Source organism: Oryctolagus cuniculus, chromosome 10 (assembly GCF_964237555.1).
Source record: "Oryctolagus cuniculus chromosome 10, mOryCun1.1, whole genome shotgun sequence".
Classification (NCBI taxonomy): Eukaryota; Metazoa; Chordata; class Mammalia; order Lagomorpha; family Leporidae; genus Oryctolagus; species Oryctolagus cuniculus.
In genome coordinates this window covers 55,474,542-55,498,690 of record NC_091441.1, presented here as the reverse complement: position 1 = coordinate 55,498,690, position 24,149 = coordinate 55,474,542, and the positions used below count along the sequence as shown (strand labels likewise).

Here is a 24,149-nt window from a genome sequence, read left to right as displayed (position 1 = left end):
CGCTACCCGTGTTGTTTGTGTTAAATAGATTAGAGTGAAATTGCATCACAATGTTAAGTCTGACACCTTAAAGAGAAGCAATTAGTTTTATGGTTGTTTTTGTTTTTAATGCATTTAAAATAAAGTGGCCAAGGCTAATGAGGCGATGCGCCTCAAACTTGTTCCAGCCTCTGACAGCTTTGCATTTTCTTTAACTTAACGTTCCTTAACTTCGGTACCTGGCTCCAAGATTTTCATTTTTCTTACGTTGCCCCCTGTTTAAAAAGGAAAAGTAGTAGCAGTCACTGGAAAATATTCCACGGAAGTTCCTTGTTTTCATGTATTAGTGCATAGACAATGAAACCTATTCTTAGGATTTGGGAAAGGTACGTGAAGTGGCTGAGCTCTGGAAGGTAACATTTTCTCCAGACAGCAGAAAGCTGTCTAGTTCTAGTTGCATTATGAATTTGATCTAGTGACGTTCGTATTGTGGTAGTGCCATTTGTTTTGTTCCCTTCCTAGTGGAAATAACTTTTAGCAGAAAGAAAACCGTTTTGAACATTTCTGAAGGGGTTAGTTTTCTTTCTGTGTGGCAGGTGTCTTGGCAGTGACCAAGGTCAGCCAATATGCTTTGTAAATGGGTTATAAATGATACCAATTGTAGGGCGTGTCACCATCAATTAGTTCTCCTTGTGGGCTTCTTATTTATGGTTTTGATGGGTCTGGCTTAGTTCACAGAAACAGAATGTTGAACCCAAGTTTGTTTAGCCAGCAGTACAGAACCAATCAGTGTGAATTTGAACTTGCAATACATTGCAAAACAAGAGATTTATGGTGTAACTCAAATTCCTTGTCAGTGAGGAATATAACTGAGATCCCTTGTTACAAGGAACTTTTATAACCCATTCACCTTCTTTTCACATGTTTATGGGGACTGGCTTCACTTATGATGTGCAGTTGACAGTCATAAAGTTCTTGGTTATATTGGCAGATTCTGATAACAAGTTTGCTTCACATTGGCTCCAGATTCCACTGAAAACTGTCATAAATGGCCTGTTTGTAAAATGAACCTCCCTGTCCGTCCTGTACTGATTTCACATTTATGAAGAGAAGGGAGTACTTGCTTAGAAAATGATTTTCTGTTCACCACAAGCGAAAAGAAGCACTGGTGTTTAAGCAGTTGTTAATGTATTTTCATCAGTTTAGCAAAGCAGTGCCCCTGGTAAGAATCGACTTGGCACTGACTTCTTAGCAACACTGCAGTGCTAAAAGGCTTACCAGTGTCTCTGTTTTAGAACTTGTCTGTAATGAGAGATGCTAAAGCACTTGGACAGGGTGTGAGCTGTAAGGTTCCATTTCTTCCTGTGTATTTGCCGGCAGAGATTGGGAAGTCTGTCAACTTAACCTGTAAATATTCAGCTCCTGCTGTTTACGTTTTTGTTGCACATTCTTAATAATAATGTTTTTCTTCATCAGTCTAGCTAACTTTCCAAATCTTGTAACTGGATTTGGTCCCTGGATTTTCCCCATAGGGTTTTTATTACATAGTAATTTAAAACAACTTTCAATTCGATAATTAGAAAACAAATGTGTATTTTGTCACTCTGGGGAGGAAATTAAACTAGCTTGCATTCTACATAATCACAAGTAGTCATTTAAAGGAAATAAATTTGCTTTAATGGTGTTAAGAGCATAAAGAGAATGTGGAATTGTGAGTGACAGTGCCAGACTGCCATCCTGGTCATACCTATTAATCCTTTGTGTGAAGAAAAGTCCAGTAAGATACTGGTAGGTCAACAAAATGCATTAGGATCACTGTATATGTGACAAGGCCAGCATTAAAATAATCCCATAAAATTTCCTTTTGTACCATTTGCAAAATGGACTAAATAAAAATCCAGGTAACAGACAATCATGATGGTAATTATGGAATATATTAAAATGCATTTCTTTACAAGAAGTTTGTAGATTTTCTAAGCTGCTTTTGTGTGAATGTATATAGTCCCTTCCAGAGTGCTGGTTTATTCCTCTCGAAAATCTGATTATCTCTGGTTTTCTGGTGAAGTGGAGACTGCCCGAAGCCACCTAGCACACTGGCAGGTGGTTTGCAATCATATTTCATGGCTCCTGGCTCAGACCTGTGCCAGCAATGCCTGACTGAGTGCAGTCCATGAGTGGGAATTCGGGGTAAGGGAAAGGACTCTTATATTATTAATGTCTGGTTGCATTATTACTTCTGGTGTGTCTTGGAATATAACTCTTCGAGGAGGTTCTAATTTCTTTTAGAAAGTAACAGTAATTGAGAAACTCTTAAGTTCTTGGAGAAGAAGCTACTGGTGAAACTCTCCATGTTACAATGCTGGTGAAAGCTTTGCCTGACGATACTGGCCAACATGCATGCGATGTTTTGCAGTTAGTCCATAACACATATATACTGGAGGAGCCAATCAAAATGCATGGGATTGAGCACACTGTGCAAGATTCATGTTTCTTGGTCCAGGGAGGTCAACCTAATTACCCTTGTCGTCCCCACCCACCCCACCCCACCCCCAGGCAATTTTTTTTTTTCCCCAAAGAGATATTTCACTTACATTAAACCAGGTACATGCTTGTTGATGACAGGGACATGATGCCTTAATGTATGTAACAGTTACACAAACATCGGTGTTTCTCCACTGACATTCTTGTGCTGTTTTCCAGCCTTCCTCACGGCGGCTCGGATTGTCCTGTGCCAACTGTCACACCACAACCACCACCTTATGGCGCAGAAATGCCGAGGGGGAACCCGTGTGCAATGCTTGTGGACTCTACATGAAACTACACGGGGTGCGCCTTGTGTTCTGCTCTCATGTGTACTCGTTGGGTTTCTGGTTTGTACATGGTTTCAGTTTTAAACATAATCAGCAAATGAAAGGGTAAGAGTAAAATCTGGATGGACTAACACTTTATTGAATCTAAGATGGTGCTAGTTACGCCGTGAACTGTTCTGTACCAAAAGAAATTTAAAAAGCTGCCAGTTAAACCATCCCAGACGCCCACTGGGAATCTCATTCCAGGTTTAGAATTGTGGAAATGTGGAAACTGTACATTTTAGAGTTGCTAACATGGTAGCAATCATTTTAAAAAACTGTGTACTTTTAAAGAAACCAAGGGGAAATGCACAATAGCTAGTTAATTTGTACATCTTAACTCTTTAGAAATTTTGAAGGCAATGAAACACATTTGTACAAGGAGTAACAGTTTGACAGTTTTGGTTAGAAACATTCTATACTTCAAAAAGATTGTGCAAAATGAGACCAAGAAAGAAAACTCTGTATCTGTCAGGGAAAGAGGGCATATGATAGCTTTTTAAAGTTAAATTTTAAATATTGAAATAAATCTTTACCTGATAAATATCTACTCTGTAATTAAATAAAATCTTTAACCAATAAAATAAAATCTTTACCCAATAAAATATTTACTCTGTAATTAAAGTTATTTCAAACAATATGTATTAAGATGAAGAACTCAGAATTTCCTTTGCAAATCACCCCATTTTTTTTTCTGAAGGAATTTCTGCTTTTGATGGGAAAAGTGTAGTCTTTGTGCACTTGGAATCTATTGAGTGTGTCTAAAAATTGGATTGAAATTTATGCCAGATACTTTTAAATGAGGGCTTTCAGTACCAATGTTGGCTCCTGTGTTGGGTTTTCCTTCAAAATAATATTTATTAAGCTTATGGCCTATGAAAAATTTTTAGGTGCCTCGACCACTTGCTATGAAAAAAGAGGGAATTCAGACCAGGAAACGAAAACCTAAGAACATAAATAAGTCAAAGACTTGCTCTGGTAAGTATAACAAATTGTCATTTGATTGCAAAGTATTTGCCACTTTTAACCGTGGAGTATGCGTATATTTATAATGCTTATTTTGACTGTTGCAGGTAATAGCAATAATTCCGTTCCTATGACTCCAACGTCCACCTCTTCCAACTCGGATGACTGCAGCAAAAACGCTTCCCCTACAACACAACCCACAGCCTCAGGGGTGAGTGCTACAAACCGCGTGGCCAGACAGTGGGAGTGAGTGAGTGGGTTACTCTATAGTAAATTATCTTAACATTTTATCTTATCTGGTAGTTCAATAATCTAAACCAACAGTTCAGCTGAGTTAGTTGATACCTAAGGATAGTTTTTAGAGGAAATCACATTTGAATGTCAACAAAATGACAAACCTAAGTACATGACAAACCTCTGAATTAAGATCTAAATCACTTTTTTATGGTTAAATTAACCCAAGTTAAAGCGAGAAGTTTTGGTTTGAAGAGCTTTAAATTGCTTTATTTTTGGGTTTTTAGCAGAGTTGCTATATCTGAACATTTTTACGGTAGATTGGAAAAACTACCGGGTCTCATGGGACCCGGGGACCCCCAGCATTTAAAGCCACTTTTGCTTGTGACAGCAGTTCCAGCTGTCGCCTATTCCTTGCCGCGTGTTCGGTCTTCCTCCCCTCCAGGGGCAGGCAGCCCGGAGACCCTGTACCTCCAGAGGCAACTCCCAAGGCTTCTTACCCGATTTCCCGATTTCCAGGGCCGGGGAGCCGCTGCCTGGGTCTTTGTGAAGGTCACAAAGTGAGTTTGATTGAAAACGATCGAAACTCAGTTAAGAGCGTTGTCCCACCTTAATGCTTAGCTGGAATATTCTTAAAGAAAAATAAAAAAGCCTAAACAAAGAAAATAATCGGGCCAAGCAATCCGAATTTTAGAATGATTTTTAGGATTATGCTAAGATATTTTGAAGTAAACAACATCATTTGAATTCCTATTTGCATGGCAATTGTTTTCTACAGTTTCACCATGGGTTTATTTAGGGTACTTTATTTTTAATTTAGGGTACTTAAATACTGCAGATTTTCTGGTCCCACCCTGAATTAAGTCCTCTGCTGCCAGAGGTGGGGCTGGGAAATTGGTGTTTTTTTTTTTTTTTTTTTTTTTTAACAAGTACTCCAGGTGAAACTGAAACTGTTGCCTGGGAGGTGTTTGGGAACCGCCGACCTGGCTGATGGGTGTCTCCGCAGTATTTTTACTGACTTTTAAGAAACCAAAACGAAATATTTAAAGTATTTGCACAGCGCTTCTGTTTATGTTTGATACGTCTTTGCTCACCGACTCATTCTTTTGAGCTGCTTTTTTAATCAAACAAGGCGTCCGTTCGGATTCTTCCACGGGGAAAAAGCCTCCCGTTGGCCGCTGGTTGGTCGGTTACAGATGCATGCTGAGCAGTGTGTCTAGCCTTTGTAAAAGGGCTCTGGCGTGCAGTGTTTTGTCCCCACCGCCCCTCCCAGGAGAGTTACATAGATGTAACTTCAAGGCTCAAAGCAGTAACTAGCACAGGTGAATTGTGGAGAAATGAAAAGACTGAAATTATTTAAAAATACTGCTAGTCTCTAAGTCACCAGAGCAGTTGAAGGAGGCAATGCATTGGCTTTCCAAGGCTCGGAGGGAGCAGCCGGCTCTCGGGCTGTGGGCTCTCACTTGCTGCCAGCCAAAGGGTGGCAAAAGCCTGATCTAATTGATAAATAGGGCTGCCCGCCCCACCCTGGGCTTTGAGCCCTTGTGGGTGCAGTGGGTTTTGCTTTTGTGGCTTTGTGATGTCAAGTTTCGAAGTAGGCTGTTCCACCTTGGGAAGAGCCCAGATTTGCCTGGCCCAAGGGCCTGGGCTGGGCTGAGGCCCTCTCCCCTGGGGCTGTGCAGGTGGACATGCCTTGTTGGCCATGACTTTCCAGGGAAAGGTCAGCTTCCTGCCAGAGGCCTAGAGGCAAGGCAGCCGGGGTGCTGGGACCCCAGGTCTTCTGCTGGGAGCCCCTCTCCCTCCTGTAGCCCAGGTAGCCTCCATGGGAGCTGGGAAGCCAGGGATGGCTGGTGTGGGTCACAGGAATTTCCCTGGGGCAAGATGTGAGTGTGTGGGAGGGCAGGCTGATGGGCCAGCCCTCCCCTCCCCAACCAGAGGCTGACCCCTCCCAGGCTGGAGGGCATGGGGCCGGCATCAGGCTCTCAGGTCTCTGTTTTCTCTAAGGCCCTACCCTACCTCACGTGGCTGGTGTGGCAAGCAGGCCACTGTGGCTGAAGCCCATGTGCCGGCTGCCTTTGGAAACGTCTCTCGGAGAGTAACTTCAGGAGGCTGGAGTGGTCCCCTCAGCTTGTTACCGAGGAAGGCTGCTGTGTGCCCTGGGCCCCTAAGCACCTCCCGGGGCCTCTCCTTGATGGGCTGAGCCTGTGTCCCTTTGCAGGGCCGGTGTGGCTGCCCAGGAGCTGTGCAGAGCGGGCTGGGGGAGTCGTGTGCCAGCTGCTGGCAGACGTGTCTTTAAAAGGTGGTGTGTTGACAGAGCTGTGTCATTTCCCCATTCTGGTCCCAACGTGGGCTGATGGAGGGCGCTGGCTTCGTCAGTGACTGCGTGAAGTGCTGTAGGGGAAGGAAATACCAGATCTGAGAGCGAGGTCGAGGTCGTAGTTGATGTGTTTGATGTTTGTTTGTGTCTATCCTTGGCTGGTCAAGTTTAAGTCTCCTAAAATTGGGTGCTCTCTGGGACGAGGTGGAGATGAGATGAGAGCCCTGGGGTGTATTCGGGGACTCTCTGGTATAAGGAAGGGAGGTGGAGGGGCCGACACCTCTACATTTATAGATGGAAAGGGCAACTTAATTGCGTTTCTTTAATGATTGCTAGTTTCTGCAAGGGAATCACGAACTGATCCTGGGTCCACATGACATCGTCAGAAACCACTCAGAGGTCTCGAGTAGGCATTCCCAGCAGGCTTCCTGCAGTGCCCCTGACCTGCCTTGCTGGTGGGGTGGGCCCTTTACAAGGTGGCGCCAGGCTCCCGAGCTCTCTTGGCTGGTTTTCAGGGAGCCGGGGTTGGGGGGGGCTGTCTTCGTTGTCTGGGGCTGTGAGTTGGCGTTTCAGGCTGCCCCTCCTTGGCAGGCACGGAGGGCGGGCAGGATTCCCAGCGCACACGCCCTCCAAGGCCAGTGTGGAAGTGCCGTGGGCGCCATTTCTGTGCTGCTCTGAGGCCGGCTTTGTTGACTTACTTGTCTTCTGTACTTGCTACAAGTAGACATTCTTACTGATCCGAGTCATCGGGTTATGACCTGGCCACCTCATGACTCAGTTTCTCTTTGTCAGCTGTGCATGCATGATGCAGGCGGAGGGCTGGGCAGCGTGCTGTCTGAGGCTGGGAAGACTCATGCCCGGTGACCTTGTATTACTTATTGCCTGGTGTGTTCCTTTGGATTTCTTTGTGCTTTTAAAAGGAATTGTTAAACTTAATTTTTGATAGATGGCTGATTAATTTCCATGACAAAAATAGGCTTCCGTTCTGGTTAGAAATGTTCCTATCACATAGATTTTGCTGAGAAACACGTTGATCCATAGAAACGTCAGACTTTATTTGGCATTATAATGATGTTCAAATCTGTTCCCTTAAATTTCATTTGTTAACTGAGCTATGTTTTATAGAGGTTCTTTTCAAAGCTATTTAGGAGAAAAATGCAGCAACGTATTATTCCACGCAGTTCTCCTAAGATTTAAAAATCGCCCATACACGTTCTCATCTTCCCATGAGTTACTATTCAATATTTGAAAAACTCGAGGGCATTTTATATGAAATTTATACAGCCCAGCCCCCAAACTTCATAGACAAAATGTAGTTTTTCCTTTTTAACTTTCTTTGGAATAACAGGGATTGATTTGGTGGTGAAATTAGCAATAAGACTTAAAAGTCTGAGCATAAGGAATCACTGAATTTATTTTGCCTGTCTAAGAAGTTTCTATAAATACTTAAAGCGAAAACCTACTAAAGTTGATATTAAAACTGAAAATAGGCCGGCGCCGCGGCTCACTAGGCTAATCCTCCGCCTTGCGGCGCCAGCACACCGGGTTCTAGTCCCGGTCGGGGCGCTGGATTCTGTCCCGGTTGCCCCTCTTCCAGGCCAGCTCTCTGCTGTGGCCAGGGAGTGCAGTGGAGGATGGCCCAAGTGCTTGGGCCCTGCACCCCATGGGAGACAAGGATAAGCGCCTGGCTCCTGCCATGGGATCAGCGTGGTGCGGCGGCCATTGGAGGGTGAACCAACGGCAAAGAAGACCTTTCTCTCTGCTCTCTCTCTCACTGTCCACTCTGCCTGTAAAAAAACAAAAAAACAAAAAAACAAAAAACAACCTGAAGATAGCCTCGACATCATTAAATGTAGGGTCTTCAAGAAGTTCATAGAAAAAAAAATACACGTTATGAAGTAACTGCATGGATTTCAGAAGTTCTGCACCAACATAAACTTCCTTTAATCCCATGTGCCATGAACGTTTTCAAGTGGGCGGACCAGGGCAGTCACTGGAGAAGGCTGTCTGTCCGACCCTGGTTTTTCTGTCGTGTGCACCTGGTTGCTCTGTGGGAGGCGCTCTGCACAGTTGAGTGGGACAGAGTCCCAGCCCTGGCGTTCACTGCCGGTGGCCTGTGGCTTGGGCCCACAGATGGGTCTGTCACCGCCGGCAGGTTGGGGGTGCTTTACCAGAGAGGGACAGTTTTGGGAATCCAATCAGGGAACTCTGGAGACTCAGGAATTGCTTCTAAGAGTGGAGGACAATGGAATCAGCTGGGTAGGGTTTTTTTTCCCCCCAGCTGTTTCAGAGGCAGAGAGAAAGAGTGAGCGAGCACTCCCACCCATGGGCTCACACCCCAGATGCCCACAATGGCTGGGAACTAGGCTGGGCCTGAGCTGGAAGCTGGGGACTCAATCCAGGACCCCCGCATCGGGGACAGGGAGCTGAGCAGTTGTGCCATCACTGCTGACTCCCCAGGAAGCTGGAGTGAGCAGCCAGGGCAGGCGGGCAAACCCGGGCTCTCCAGTGGGGGGTGTGGGCATCTTACTTGCTCGGCCAAATGCCTGCCCCCGCCTGGTTGGGTAGGGCTTTTGCAGGGAGCTATTGGGTTCAAGGGAGGAATCCTGGAAAGAATGGGAAGAAGCCGTGAGTTCAGTGTGGTTGGAGCGTGGAATGGCAGAGCCAAGGGCAGGAAGCGAGACGGGCAAAACCCAGGCGAAGTAGATGTTTGACAGTGTGTCAGACCAGCCTCGGGCCAGCCTTCAGCGGGGCCTGACTTCGGTCCCTGCTAAACGCTGCCCGTCATCCTGCCCCCATTCTGCTGGCGAATGTGTTTTCTCTATGTCGGAGTCTAAGAATTAAAGCCTTTTTGTTGGGAGCATTTTGAGAATGGATGTAAACAGATGCTGGCATGCCCCTGCTTGTCCGGTTCACAGAACATCTCAGTGTCTGTCTCCAGGGGTGCTGGGTGGCTGCCTGGTTACCCCCGCCCATGGAAACACGCTGGGCACGCTGAGCTGGTAACAGGAAGTAACTTTCCCTGCTTCTGGTGGTTCGTGGTTGGCGATATACGGCTGTCACAGAGGCGGACATTTGCAGAGACTTAATCTCCAATCCATCCCTGATTCTGTGCCCTCGGCTTCTTGGTGTTGAATCCATGTCATCAGTCCTTCCCACGTGGCTCCTAGGTGCCGTGTGCTTAGCTAGACTTCCGTTCCCTGGGCAGCAGGGAGGTTGTAGGTGCACAGCCATAGTGCTTGGGAGTGGCCTTGTTGGGGTGAGGCCTCAAGAAAGCCGAGCCACTTTGCAGATGAGTATTTACCATTCTTCAGGGGATTCTGTTTTCTGCGTGGACGTTTGTGTCCTGTGCCCTTGGAGAAGGCCCCCGTAGTCCTGTCGCTGACTCTGCAGTTCTCAGCTGGAGGGGAGTTCCCCGCCCGCAGATCGTGCCCCGCTCTTCCTCTCTGTGATGGAATCACCTTGGATCGCAGTTCCTGTGGAGGAGCTGGCAGGGCCTTCGCAAAGGCTGTGCTTGCCCGCGTGGTGCTTGACTGTGAAGGGGCGGGGTGGGTGGAGGTGGTCTCCACGCAGGAAAGAGGCTCTGGGGCCTGGGCAGCAAGTGATACCTGAGAGCCACGCAGTCATGGACTAGTGCTGGATCTTGTCTCAGAGCGCTTGTGTTGTCCTTTCTCACTTAGGGGAGAGTGGGCGCAGGCAGGCAGGAGAGGGGCTTCTCTCGAGTACCCGTTCTGTGCCAGGTGCGTAAGGGGCGCCTTCCCTTTAATCCTCTTTCTGAGCGAGCCTCAGGAGGTGGGGAACAGGCCCAAGGCCGTGTGTCAGATTAAGAAGCAGGGCTTCGGCTTGGACCCAGCTTGCTGCTGCTACAGCATGCCTGGTCACTATGTGATTATGAGTCCATCTCTTTGAACTCATCAGAGAGAAGCAGTCACATTTTTTTTTAAATAAATTGGGCTAATTTTGATTAATTTCAGCGTCAGATCATCTTCCCACTGAAGCAGGGATTGCAGTATAAGAGGAGTGACTTACTTGTGACCAAGTGGGTGAAAGGTGCTTCCTGTGATTTTTCTATGAATATTATACTTAGCGGTAAAATGTGTTCTGGTACAAAGACTGGAAGTTGGATAATATCAGGTAGAAAAATGATGTTATTCGTAGTAAAATTGTTGGTGTTATTGAACAGAAAATTGCTGTGGTTAACAAGGTTCTTAAATCAAAATATCAGAGAAGATTGCAGTCGTAAAAATCCTAATGGTGTGGTTTAATTCCATATTCAGTGAGTGCTGTTTTGTAACTTCCCAAAATATTTAAATTGTCTTCAGTTAATTTTTATGAAATCATTAAAAAAGCATTTCTTAACAGACAAGTCTTCAGGTTTTTTTTTTTTTCCAGAGCTTATTGTCCAAGACATTCTTTTCTAAATGAATTAAAAAAAAGAGTTAAAATACCATTAATCTCCCACAAGGGTCTGTGAGAGAGTGTGGTTAGGGATTATTATTGCCTCATTTATAAACCAGGATCCCAAGTGACTCTGTAAGGTCACAAACCAAGCCCGCGTTGAAGCCGGGACTGGAACCGGCGTCTCCTGCCTCCCAGCCCAGGCCTCTTACCACTCCCAGGGAGTTGACCAATCATCATGGTTATTAATATCCCACTTGCCACTTGCTGCAAGCCACGGACATAAATATTTTGTTGGCATTTTATCTTCACGCTCCCTGTGTGCCAGGCTCCCCTTTTTTTTTCTTCTTCGCTCACAGCCCCTTCTAATAACTCACGTTCCTGTCTGACCACAACGGCCTCCCAGTGAAAGTCACACGTCACCCCCACGGGGAGCTGCTCAGCGAGTGGGCTTTGCATACTTTCATTTCGCTCTGAAGGCTTTTTTTTTTCTAGACTTCCCTCTTTTTTCTCCCGTGTGTTTGTGTGTGTGTGTGTGTGTGTGTGTGTGTGTGTGAGAGAGAGAGAGAGAGATGGGGAGGATGGTAAGGAGTAGTATTTTGCACTGTTAGTACCCAGTGGCTTGTATATCTATTAGGAAACAGTACAGCTGTATTGGTCTTTAAGTAGTCTGGAATTTGTATGTTCACTCAATGTGTCACAGAACTGTGGTTTATTTAATAAGTGACTCATTATTACCACCTGAAAGCCAGAATAATGGAGAAAGGAAAAGGGTAGGCAGAAGTTTCTCGCTTTGTCAGGTGGCCTCATCTTAACACAACTTTTTCTTTGCAATGTACTGATTCTTTGCCGTTTTGTCCTGCCTCTATTAAATATACAAAATTGTCACAAAACATGAAATAATGTTATGGGAAAACATGGCCAAATTTAAGAAATCTGGCTTAGAATGCTCTGAAATGTTATTGCTAAATGAATCTTCGAAGAAAATGAATTCCTTTACTGGAACAAAAGTAATTTATTATGCATTTCATGGGCGTCTGCCAGAAGAGTTCCTAGCAGTATGCAGACCTAGTAGAGATGAATTAAACACAGTCTGTTAGCTCTGTGCAGGTTTAGGCCTGCTTGTTAATTTTCTCTGAAAATTTCAATAATTTAAAAAAGACACCCCCGAAGACAGATGTTAGCAAGGTGGCAATTCATAATTCTGGCTGCCTAGCGTACTAAGTCTTTCTAAAAGGCCCCGTACTCAGGATTTGGGAGACTGAGAACAAAGCTTGTTTTCTTGGCTGCAGATTTTAAGAAAGGTTTGAACAAATAAACAGCAAGGCCTTGATCCCATTGGCTGTTGGGGGTCTTAGGAGTAGACAGCTCCAGGTCACTGCTGTGCTGAATGCTGACCGCCGTGGTGGCGTGGTGGGCTTTCACCAGGCCTGGGGCGCGTGCTCCAGAATTGCTGGTTGAGTTGCGTGGTTTGTGGTGAAGCCTCGCTGTGTTCTGGGCGTTCACAGATCGGCTGCTGGAAGGAAACAGCTCGCAGCTCCAGTCCGAGTGACTGGAGCACCCCGCCCGGGCTTCGCAGAGCCTCTGTTGCCCTTCTAATGAAGAGGAAAAGCAATTCCTGCTCTCGGGCCTTGCGGGTGCTGTGTGGCCTAAGTGGGAGATGCCTGCAGGCCTCTTTGAAGTTCAAGAAAAAGGGCTCTGTCTGCTTAAACACAATCTTGGGAGTGGGTGGTGGTGTGCTTTCTTTACACGACACTGTTGGGTTTTAATCCCAAGATGGTAGGAATAAACCCTGACATCCCTAAGCGGGCAATTTAGAGACGTGGAGTTACCGTGTGACGTTTCGAAGCTTTTCATTGGTCTGGTAGGCAACTGTTTCCCATTCCTTCTGATGCTCAGTAGCTTCTCCGAGGTTTACACGTGATGTGAATGCTCCTGGATCCCTGACCACGCCGTGCTCTTTGACGTTGAGATGCTCGGTTCTGATATCAGAGTTAAGATGATAAACTGGGGCCCGTGGTATGTTGCAGCAGGTTAAGTCGCTGCTGTGACTCCGTCTTCCCATGTCAGCACCGTTCCAGTCCCGGCTGCTCCACTTCTCACCCAGCTCCCTAAAGTGCCTGGGAAGGTGGCAGAAGGTGGCCCAGGAGGGAGACCTGGAGAGAGTTCCAGGCTCCTGACTTCACCTGGCTCAGCCCCCGCCATTGTGGCCGTTTGGGGAGTGAATGAGCGGATGGAAGACCTGTCTCTGTCACTCACTGAAGGTGATAATCCACTGAGTTTCAAGTTTTGCCCCAGGATCTCTTGCTATTTTAACATGAGAACAAACTACTGGCTTCGCAGAACCCATTTTGCCTTACTTTCAAAGGTTTTTCTTTCGTACACTCATTGCCTTCAAGTTGTGGGACAGAGTCTTTGCCTTGTAATTTATATTTGGACATCAATCAGGTTCTCCAAGAAGTTAGTGGAATAATGAAAATGTAAGTTTTATTTTTTACAAAAAAATGAAATCTATGCATAGTTTCAGGAGATATATTTGCCTTGAACTTTTTAAACGCCCAGCATATGAACAGATTTCAAAGTATTTTTTTGTGTGCCAAAATAAGCTAAATTCCATTTCCACCAGCATTTGAAGTACCATCATGTTTTACTGGTAATCCTAGAGCACTTGCAAGCCTGGGCTGCTGCCTTTCCTCCCCGTCCCAGGTTTGCTGTTAGAATGCACGGGTGGGTGGCATGCAGCGCTGTGCTCTGTGTCCAGAAAAGAAGTGTGCTCCCCTCCTTGTGAAGGGCAGTACCTTTCAGTGCAGATGTAAGCTGGCCCAGGGCCGAGGGGCAGTCAGTGAAATTCCCCAGAACAAATCTCCCAGGGCCGGTGTTGTGGCGCAGCGGGTAAGGTGCTGCCCGTGATGTTGGCATCCCATAGGAGTCCTGGCTGTTCCACTTCTGATCCAGCTCTCCCTGCTAATGGAGTGAGAAAAGCAGCAGAAGATGGCCCAAGTGCTTGGGCTCTGGCTAATTTCACTCTGGGGAGTAAACTAGTGGATAGAAGATCACTCTGTCTCTCCCTCTCTGTAATTCTGCCTTTCAAAAAAACTAAAAAAAAAAAAAAAAAAAAAAAAAGAAAAAACTTAAAAACCGAGGTGGCTGTGCTGTGGCATAGCAGGTAAAGCTGCCAAATGCAATGCTGGCATCCCATATGGGTGCCAGTTTGAGACCCGCTGCTCCGCTTCTGATCCAACTCTCTGCTATGGCCTGAGAAAGCAGTGGAAGATGGCTCAAGTCCTTGGGCCCCTGCACCCGCCTGGGAGACCCAGAAGAAGCTCCTGGCTCCTGTCTTCAGATAGGCCCAGCTCGGGCCATTGCAGCCATTTGGGGAGTGAACCAGTGGATGGAAGACCTTTCTCTCTCTCCCTCTCACTGTCTGTAACTCTACCTGTCAAATAAGTAAAAAATCTTTAAAAAAAAAAAAAAACACAAAAACTGAGTTAGGTCACCAGGTAAGGTGAGCACGACTTTCCTTTGGGAGAGAAGGTGTTTGTGTTTACTCGCTTACTAAGCTCTTGGGAGAAATCGAGGATTTTGTACGATGGACAGTTTTCCCTTGTGCTGGGAGAGACAGAATCTTTTTTTTTTTTTTAATTTTTTTTAAATTTATTTTTGACAGGCAGAGTGGACAGTGAGAGAGAGAGAGACAGAGAGAAAGGTCTTCCTTTGCCGTTGGTTCACCCTTCAATGGCTGCCATGGCCAGTGCTGCGGCCGGCGCACCGCGCTGATCCAATGGCAGGAGCCAGGTGCTTCTCCTGGTCTCCCATGGGGTGCAGGGCCCAAGCACTTGGGCCATCCTCCACTGCACTCCCTGGCCACAGCAGAGAGCTGGCCTGGAAGAGGGTCAACCGGGAAAGAATCCGGCGCCCCGACCGGGACTAGAACCTGGTGTGCCGGCGCCGCAAGGCAGAGGATTAGCCTAGTGAGCCCCGGCGCCGGCCGAGACAGAATCTTTACGTGTTCATGTGTCGTCCACATGTCCCCACCTAAACTGAGTCACTTTTGCATCTGGTTTTGTGTTACCTCCAGAGTTGATTTTATAGTGAAGTTAAGATTTGCACAGAAGGGTTTCCCTTTTGTTGGAATTTATACGCAGTTTTAGGCTTTCCTTTTGAGGAAGGCAGCTAGAAAGCACCGTGGGCGTGTAACCTAGAGGTTAGGAAAGCAGACAGAGGCTTGGGCAGGGAGGAGGAGCTGGCTTCCCCTCACAGGAGGGCAAGCTGTGGTCGCAGGCTCACTGCGCTGTGAGGATGGACAGCCCGGAGCCGGCCTCAGAGCGCCACCCGCGTCTCCTGCCCTGGCAGTGACCACGCTTACCTCTGCCTGCAGTGCCGTTTGCTCTGCCAGCTCGACTGCCTGGAGAGCTTACAGCACAGAGGATGGAGCACACCTTAGTTTTCTGCCTCAAGAATGAGTTGTAGGTACAAACGTAGGGTTTTGTCTCATGTGTTTCCATGGCCTTTTGGAAGACCCCTTGTATGTATGGATTTCAATGTTTTTTGCACCAAAGGTGAACTTAGTTTTTAATTCCATTTTGTTTCCATGAAATTTCAACTAAGTCTCAAGCCAGACCAAGGGCTATGGCTTGTGAGCATCCCGATCAGAGGTGGTCCCCAGCCTCAGCTTTATGTGAGGCAAAGGAAAGGGGAGAGATTGTTACTGGGAGCCCGACGCTCTGCAGGGCATTTGGTTACACAAATTTATCAAATCAAGACATCCTTGACTTTTCAGCTAAATGTCCAAAAATAGTGAAGGCTCATTCTCACAGGGAAAAAAAAAATCTGGTGATCTAAAGATGAACTGTGCTGGGGTCAGCACTGATGCACTGCATTCAGCAGCCGGCTACTCCACTTCCAACCCAGCTCCTGCTGATGCACCTGGGGAGGTGGCAGAAGATGGCCCAAGTATTTGAGTCCCTGCCACCCGTTTGGGAGACCCGGATGGAGTTCCTGGCTCCTGGCTTTCGCCTGACCCCACCTGGACTGCTGTGGCCATTTGGGGAGTGAACCAGGGGGTGGATGATCTCTGTCAGTCTTTCCCCTCCTCTCTCTGTTGCTCTGCCTTTCAAATAAAGTAAATCTTAAAAAAATAATAATAATAAAGATGAACTGTGCCTACCTCCCAGGCTGGTTTATGTTTTCCATGTCCCAAGTTCTCCCTGAAGTCATTTCTTCCTTTCGGGGGGAGTTTTCCAGCCCTGCTGCCCTGCCTGTCTCCCACCTAAGCTGGCCTGTGTTCAGTGCTCGGCCCAGGCCGGGTCTGGTGCTGATAACACATTCTTTCAACAGGAAGTGCCTCCATTTTCAGCTGTCTGTGGGAGGGCGGAGGGCAGATAAGCTGTGAATGGAAACACAGAACAGATTTCTGCTCCACCCTCCTATTGCACTTTGATCCGAGAGAGCAGGGCCTCCACGCTGGGCCTGGCCTGCGCTGCGGGAGGGAGGAGCCAGGAGGGTGACGCCAGTGCGCATTCCCACATTCCCGTATTCCCGAAGCCCTGCTCTCTGCTTGTGCTCAGGAAACATGTGCCGAGTTGATGTAGGTGAGTGAATGCAGGGTTTAATGAGGTATTAGGAAGCGTTTTGACTGGTTGAAATTTGTACTTGGATGTTTACGTGTGTGTTTGGTAGGCCCAGGATCTTCATAAGTTTCTCTGATTCACCCTTCTGCCACCATCAAATTGCACCTCTTGAATATCTTGGGGGAAGGGGACTTAAGAGGAAAGGTGGCTTGACTAGCAGCCAAGTGTCCCCAGGAGAGTTGCTGCACCGTTTCCAGGCTCTTCCTGCAATTGATACTGTTTTTTTTTTTTTTTTATTTAAATATTGAAAGGCAGAGTTACAAACACACAGAGAGAAAATCTTCCATCCTCTGGTTCACTCCCCAAATGGCCGCAATGCCAGAGTTGGGCCAATCTGAAGCCAGGAACCAAGACCTCTTGGGTCTCCCACGTGGGTGTAGGGGCCCAAACTCTTGGGAGCATCTTCTACTGCATTCCCAGGCCATTAGCAGAGAGCTGGATTGGAAGTGGAGCAGCCAGAATTGAACTGGTACCCATATGGGATGCTGGTGGAAGCTTCACCTACTATGCCACAGCGCCCACCCCCTCGATGCCAGTTTTGAGAGCGGGATGCATGGCTGTATGTGTGTGCAGCTGCGTGTTGCACATGTGTGTGGCTGCCCAGGCATGAAAAGATTCTGGGAACACAGGGGTCCCCTTGACCTCCCCTTGCCTCTGCTGGTGCCCTCACTCGGATTCTCTGAATTTTCAAGTTGTTTTATGACCTCATCCAGGCTGACTTCTCTCAAGTGCTTGGGCTTTGATATTTCCTATACTGATAATGTCTTCTGTGCTTTCTAAAGGTTAGGTTCTACTATGCCATTCAATTAAAATGTTCAGAGAGTGGTATGGATGCCTAAAAGGTGTGGCCCTCACAGATGGCTCCGTGGGTCCCCCTGTGGGACTTGTGCATGTGGATGGTTAAGTTGTAATTATGATAAAGAACTCACATCCTGCCGTTCTTCACTTAACATCGCATTCTGGGATTTTTTTCCATTGTGCTCATTGACCTTTTTATTTTAATACTTGCGTAATAGTTCATTGAGTGAATATGTCCTGCTTTTCCAGACCATTCCTACATTATTGAGCCATCAGATTGTTTCCATGGTTTCCACTATTACAAGGAACACCGCAATGGATGGCTTCCTGTGTGGAGCCTTCCCCTTCTTTTAAATGGTTTTCTTAAGTACATTTCCAGCAGTGAAATCACAGGGCAGAGCATAAACTTCTGGATGGCGCTCGACACTGCTGCGAGCAGCCTCCTGTAGGGCCTGCAGCAGGTGCAGCCCCACCATCCCTGTGGAAGGAGCTGGTGTCAATCATGGAGCATCAGCCTCCTGCAGTATTGTGAAAATTCTCTTTGCAGTATTTCATGTTTAAATATCATCTCCACTTAAAAATAATGCTCTTGAGCTCTGGGCACAGATCCGTGGGCCCTTTTTTCTTTGCTGGATTAGCTGTTGCATTTGATTTCGAATGAGCTGATGTTTTTACAGGCACTCATCACTCAAGCAATTTGGGATTTGCTGACCCTTTGCCAGCCCGCCCCTTGGCTTGCTGCAGAGATGAATGCATTGTCTGAAGCAGGCAGTAATTATTCCAACAGGTAGCCTTTTGGGTTATTGCTTAGGTATAAGAACAACATTCAAGGCATTGAGATTTCTCTGATGTGGCTTCTTTGGAAAAGGGCTGGTGAGCCTTTTGAGTGACAGCAGAGTGCCCCAGTTTCTGTCAGTAGCACTTAGAAGAGGATCATCCTGGAGGTGGTGGTCAGCCGGCCCAGCACGACTGCCGCTGCCTGGCTCCCGGCCGCTGGTGGCAAGTAGCTCACCTGGGCTGAGGGGTAGAATTGGGGGGATAAATAATTGGGCTCCTTAACCTTAATAACAGTCATAAAAATGACAGCTCAAACTTTTATCATCTGCACTATTGCCAGCCAGTGTTGCAAGGCCTTTACCTACATTAACTAACCCTGGTGATGTAGGTACCTCTTATTTCCGTCATGTAGACGAGAAGACAGAGGCCCAGTAAGTCTGAGGCCCAGCCCTCTGGTTTTCCTCTCCCACCAGCCTTTGCTGCTTTCGCTTTTGAGCAGGCCAAGGTGCTTGCTGTCTCATCGCATGTCCTCTCTGGAACCTTCTTTTCTTGAATTGCTTCCTTTTATGGACTGTTTAACAGGGCAGTGTTATGCTGACATTCTTAACAAATGTGATCTCATTTAATTGACAACAACCATAGCTGAGACAGGCAGTGCTAGGACCAGGGAGGTGGCTGCCCTCGGCAGGTGACTGAGTCAGAAGACGACTTTGGAACCCAAGTTCATTTCCACCAAGCAGGCTGCCATGGCCCTTGCCTAGGAAGCCTTGTTCCTTGTGATTCCTTCTATGACTGCTGCTCTACCTCCTTGATCACTCACGATAGGCAACTGAAGATCTCACTTTCCTTTAATTAAAAAATCTTTTTATTCATTTTTATTTATGTATTTGAAAGGCAGAAACAGGAAAGGAGAGAGAAAATCTTCCATCTACTGATTCAGTCCCTGAATGTCCCTGAGAACCGAGGCTGGGCCAGGCAGAAGCCAGGAGCAAGGAACTCCATCCAGGTCTCCCATGTGGTTGGCAGGGTCTCAGTCCTTGAGCCATCATCTGCTGCCTCCCAGGCACATAAGCAAGAAGCTGGATCAGAAATAGAGGCAGGATTCAACCTCCCAGGTGTTCAGTATGGGATGTGGGTATCTCAGGCAGAGGCTCAATCCACTGTGCCATGATGCCTGGGAGCTGCTTGTGTTGGGCTCTGTCTGTCACTGGGTTTTTTGTTTGTTTGTTTGTTTCTTGTTGCTGACTCTGATGGTGACAACAGATCCGCTGCGTTAGTGCTTCCTGGTTGTTGGAGAGGTGCTGCCTTTGGGGTCAGCACAGGCATCCTCTCCTTTCCAGCCAACAGCATGTGCTGTGGGTGTGACACAAGTTGTTGTGAAGGAACTCTGGCTTCTCATTGTACAATCATCCCTTTCTAAAACAAACAGTACTTTTGTGGTTGTTTGTCACCCTTGCTTACTGGAGGCTAAATCGGGGTTCATATTGGATTTGTGTATAGTGGCCTTTCCGGAAGTAAGGGCTAAAGTGAATCCGACATATTGATAAGTTGGGACCACACCCGCCACATTCAGTTTGTTTGACAAGATGATTTCAGATTATTTCAAAACTTTCACAGGAATCCATTGTATATTTTAGACACCTCAGTGACTGCAATTTGCATTTTAAAATGCATTCCAAGCTCTTACGTCTTTACATGTGTGTTATTTAAGACAAAAGTTCTGATGTTGCTACAAGATTTTCTGACCCATGTTTTTCCTGGAAGAGGGAAGGATCTGTGCCCTCTGGAGTGGGGTGTGTGTGTGTGTGTGTGTGTGTGTCTGTTTGGGGAGGAAGTTTGGATAGGCAGACGGCAAGTCACCAGATCTGGTGGACTCACTGTCTGCAGCCTATCTCCCAGCTTCTTGGAGTTACTGTGAAGATTAGAGAGCAAACCAGATCTTGTTTGGAAAAAGAAGCAGAGTGGATCTCACGCAGGCCCTGGAGGCTCAGCACACTTCTGTTCAGTTCAGCCTGTGGCTGGTACCCTGGGTTTCACCCATGTTGGTCTAGCATCAATATGGCCAGAATAAATGGCTGGTAAAGAACCTGTTGAAATTGTGTATGTTAAAAAAAAATTCTCTGAGCAGTGTAATTTATTCTATCTGTGTCGAACAATAAGTATTCAATAATTTGTGGTGTGGAAGCCTGAAAGCTTGTAAGAATTAGAAGGAAAAAAGTAGGATTTGAAGTACATGATTATGGCTAGATTTTTTTTTTGAAGTCTTTGAAATGCAGCTGTTTTCTCCAACTGTAGTCTAAACAGATTTTAGTTATTTTGGTTTGAGTCCCCTAAGTCATGTTTTCTATTTGGATGAAAGGAGGAAATGGAGTAGTGAACTTTTGTGGGGAGAAATGATTGCTACTAGGTGGAGGGTGGAGCTTTGGTGAAGCTCGGGTCCCACATCGGAGAGCCTGGGTTTGATGCCTGGCACTGGCTCCTGACTCCAGCTTCCTGCTGTGTGGGCCATGCGAGGCAGCACTGATGGTTTGAGTAGTTGGGTCACTGCTACCCATGTGGGAGACCTGGATTGAGTTTCTGGCCCAGTCTGGCCCAGTCCTGGCTGTTGACGGCATTTGTGAGGTGAGCCAACAGGTGGGAGTTCTGGCTGTCTCTTTCTGGCTCCCTGCTACTAAAATTTAAAAAATTGTGACAATGTAGCCTTATTCTTTCTAATGTGGTGGCATTCAAGCCTCGCTCAGTCATGTACAGACCTAAATGAGGTGGATGCTTGTGTATGTGTGGATTTATTCTCTGTGAAGTCAGTCCTCTAATTACATTGCATCAGGAGTGTTGAACTGTGTATCTTTCATTTTCGACTTCAACCTGACCACTGGGCCTTATGGCCATGCAGGTCATGTGTATGTAGAGATTTCATTTTCTCTCTCCTTTTAAAAAGTATCATTTATTTATATTTGGAAGTGGGAGTGAATTAAGAGGAAAAACGGGGTTGGTGTAATGATGCAGCAGGTTAAGCTACCTTCTGTGACACTGACTTCGTATATAGGCACCTGTTTTACTTCCACTCCAACTCTCTGCTAATGTGCCTGGGAAAGCAGTGGAGGATGGCCAGAGTGCTTGGGCCCCTGCACTCACGTGGGAGACCAGGAAGAAGCACCTGGCTCCTGGCTTGGGATCGGCCCAGCTCCAGCCATTGTGGCTATTTGGGGAGTGAACCAGTGGATGGAAAATCTCTTTCTGTGTATATGTCTCTCTCTTTGTAACCCTGCCTTTCAAATAAGTCTTTAAAAAAAGAGAGAAAGGGAGACCTTCCATCCATTGGTTCTTTCCCTAAATACCCACCCACAACAGCCAGGACAAGGCCAGCTCAAAGCTGAGGCAAGAACTCTACCTGGGTCACCCACATAGGTAGCAGGGACCCAAATACTTGGACCATTACCTGCTGCCTGTCAGGGTACACGTTAGCAGGAAGTTTGATGGGAAATGCGGAGTAGCCAGGATGTGAACCAGGCCTTCTGACATGGGATGTGGGCATCCTAAGTGGTGGCCGAGCCCACTGTGTGCATTTTCTGTTTTGTGATAACTATCTCATGCAAGTCTTGCTTACCTATATGATGTGTTTTACTGTCAGAGATCTTACATGTTGGTACTTAAAAAAAGATTATTAATCTGCCAGGCAGAATGACAGACACAGAGAGAGACAGAGATCTTCCGTCTGCTGATTCATTCCCCAAATGGCCAAAACAACCAGGACTGGACCAGGTCAGAGGCAGGAGCCAGGAGCTTCTTCTGGGTCTCCCAGTGGGTGCAGGGTCCTAAGCACTTGTGCCGTCTTGTGCTGTTCTCCCAGGCACATCAGCAGGGAGCAGATGGGAAGCAGAGCAGCCAGGACTTGAACTGCGCTCTGATAACGGGATGCCCAGGGCTTAATCTACTGTGCCGCAGTGCCAGCCCCAGTCTGCAGTGCTGCCTCCTCTGCCTTGCATCTTGCTGGGTGGTTGCCGTCACAAGCTGTGAAGTTACCTGGGTGATGCTTCTGAGACTAAGGCAGGCGGGGGCCTGGCCAGTGCACTTTGCAGCACCACAAGCAGCTCCCGCTCGCTGGTGGAGACGGTGAAGAGCAGTGCCTGCCTTGTTCTTTCCCGTGTGGCTCTCTGGGTAGTGGCTCTCTCGCCCTCCTGCTCCAAGCATAGCATTTGAGTGGCGGGCTTGGGACCGCTGGTAGCATGGTGGATAACCGTCTTCCCCTCTATTTGCAACCCCCAGGCGGGCGCCCCGGTGATGTCCGGCGCGGGAGAGAGCAGCAACCCGGAGAACAGCGAGCTCAAGTATTCAGGTCAAGACGGGCTCTACATGGGCGTCAACCTGGCCTCGTCGGCGGAGGTCACCTCTTCTGTGCGACAGGATTCCTGGTGCGCGCTGGCCCTGGCCTGAGCCGCACCACCCCGTGTCCCATCTTGTCCAGCAGTCAGGACGGTGGCCACTCTGCTGGCAGACATTCCTCCGCCGCGTGATTTCTGTGCCTTTATTTCGAAAGAGATGGACTTGCCGAGGGGCTGGCTGGAGGGGCGGAGACGACGGGGCCGGCCTGGCCCCTGCTCAGCCCCTGGCCGGGCCCCCGCACCGCTGCCGGAAGCCAGGCCTCAGGACGGGGCCTTGCCTGCCGAGGGGGACGGAGAGAGTTTCAGAAAACAGACTTTGTGTGTATTGCCACGAATCATGTGCTTCTTCTGACCGATTTTGGTTGTTCCAGAATTTCTTCATCGCTTGTCCACGTGCAGATTCCACTCGTGTTCCCGGAGAGGAGCGCGTGAGGCCGTTTGGTACACATCTCCGCGGGCCGAGGCGGTTCCTGGGGTCTCGTCAGAAATGTCACTCGTTTTGCAAGACCGCATTCGAACTGTAACGTATACTGTGACTGACGTTTCTCAAACTTCATATCGTGTGACTGGCCGGAAGTCAGTCGGCATTTGTAAACAGGGTAGCAAACAAGATATTTTTCTTCCATGTATACAATAATTTTTTTAAAAAGTGCAATTTGCGTTGCAGCAATCAGTGTTAAATCACTTGCATAAGATTTAACAGCATTTTTTATAATGAATGTAAACATTTTAACTTAATGGTACTTAAAATAATTTAAAAGAAAAATGTTAACTTAGACATTCTTATGCTTCTTTGACAACTATATCCCATTTCTATATTCCCACTTGTTAAAGAAAGAATATTTCAAGAACAAATCTTCTCTCAGGAAAATTGCCTTTCTCCATTTGTTAAGAATTTTTATACGAAAACACGGAACTGTCTCCCCCTTCTTTTACTGTGGAATAAGTGCTGGAAAAATGGCAAGAAAACTTTACTACCTAGCAAATAGCATTTGTAAATACTCTAGGCATCTGTACACACCCTGATGAAGTCTGTATAGTGTGACTAACCCACAGGTTGGTTTACATTAATTTTTTTAAAAAATGGGATGTCATATGGAAACCTATTTCACCAGAGTTTTAAAAATAAAAGGGTCTTGTTTTGTCTTCTGTACGGTGAGTTCCTTCCCTCTCGGCAGCATTTTGGTGCTTATGTGGCTGTCTATTTGGATAAAACAGGTGCATGTGGTGCTAGCAAAATGCCTTTTTTTTTTTTTAAGATTATTTATTTATTTGAAAGAGTGACAGAGAGAAAAGGGAAGTCAAAGAGGCAGAGATCTTCTGTCCACTGGTTCACTCCCCAGATGGCCACCATGGCCAGGGCTGAGCCAGATTGAAGCCAGGAGCCAGGAGCTTCTTCCAGGTCTCCCACATGGTGGCAGGGGCCCAGACACTTGGGCCATCCTCCGCTGCTTCTCCCAGGCCATTAGTAGGGAGCTGGATGGGACATGGAGCAGCTGGGACTCCAATCAGCGCTTATGTGGGATGCTGGCGTCCCAGACCGCGGCTTTATCTGCTACTCCAAGGCTCCGGCCCTGGGTTATGGGTTCTTGCTGTGGCCTCCAGATGGCCTATTTTTGGAGCATGGTCTCAGATATTGTTCCTTTCAATCCTAAGATGCCCTAAGTGTCTAAAGCCTCCCTCTTCTATTTTTTTTTTTTTAATACAAAGAGGAAAGAATTTTAGTGTTTGGGGATTAAAGTACTGGAGACAGAAGGAGAGGAGGGCCCTCTGTAGCCTGTCTCACCACCACCCACTAATCCTGGCCCTGTCAGCGAGT

At 47.1% G+C, this 24,149-nt stretch overlaps 1 protein-coding gene across 4 annotated transcripts in view; it reads left to right on the top strand.

Moving 5' to 3' along the window:
- The window catches only part of GATA6 (GATA binding protein 6), a 31,459-nt gene extending 7,976 nt beyond the window's left edge, over positions 1-23,483 (top strand). For all 4 annotated transcript variants that reach the window (XM_070050400.1, XM_070050399.1, XM_051852070.2 and 1 more), the window contains exons 4-7: positions 2,680-2,805; positions 3,719-3,806; positions 3,902-4,005; positions 22,215-23,483. In XM_070050400.1, the coding sequence (XP_069906501.1) occupies positions 2,680-2,805; positions 3,719-3,806; positions 3,902-4,005; positions 22,215-22,382 (486 nt within the window). In that variant the 3' untranslated portion in view covers positions 22,383-23,483. The remainder of the gene's footprint in view (positions 1-2,679; positions 2,806-3,718; positions 3,807-3,901; positions 4,006-22,214) is intronic.
- Positions 23,484-24,149: the final 666 nt, after the last annotated feature.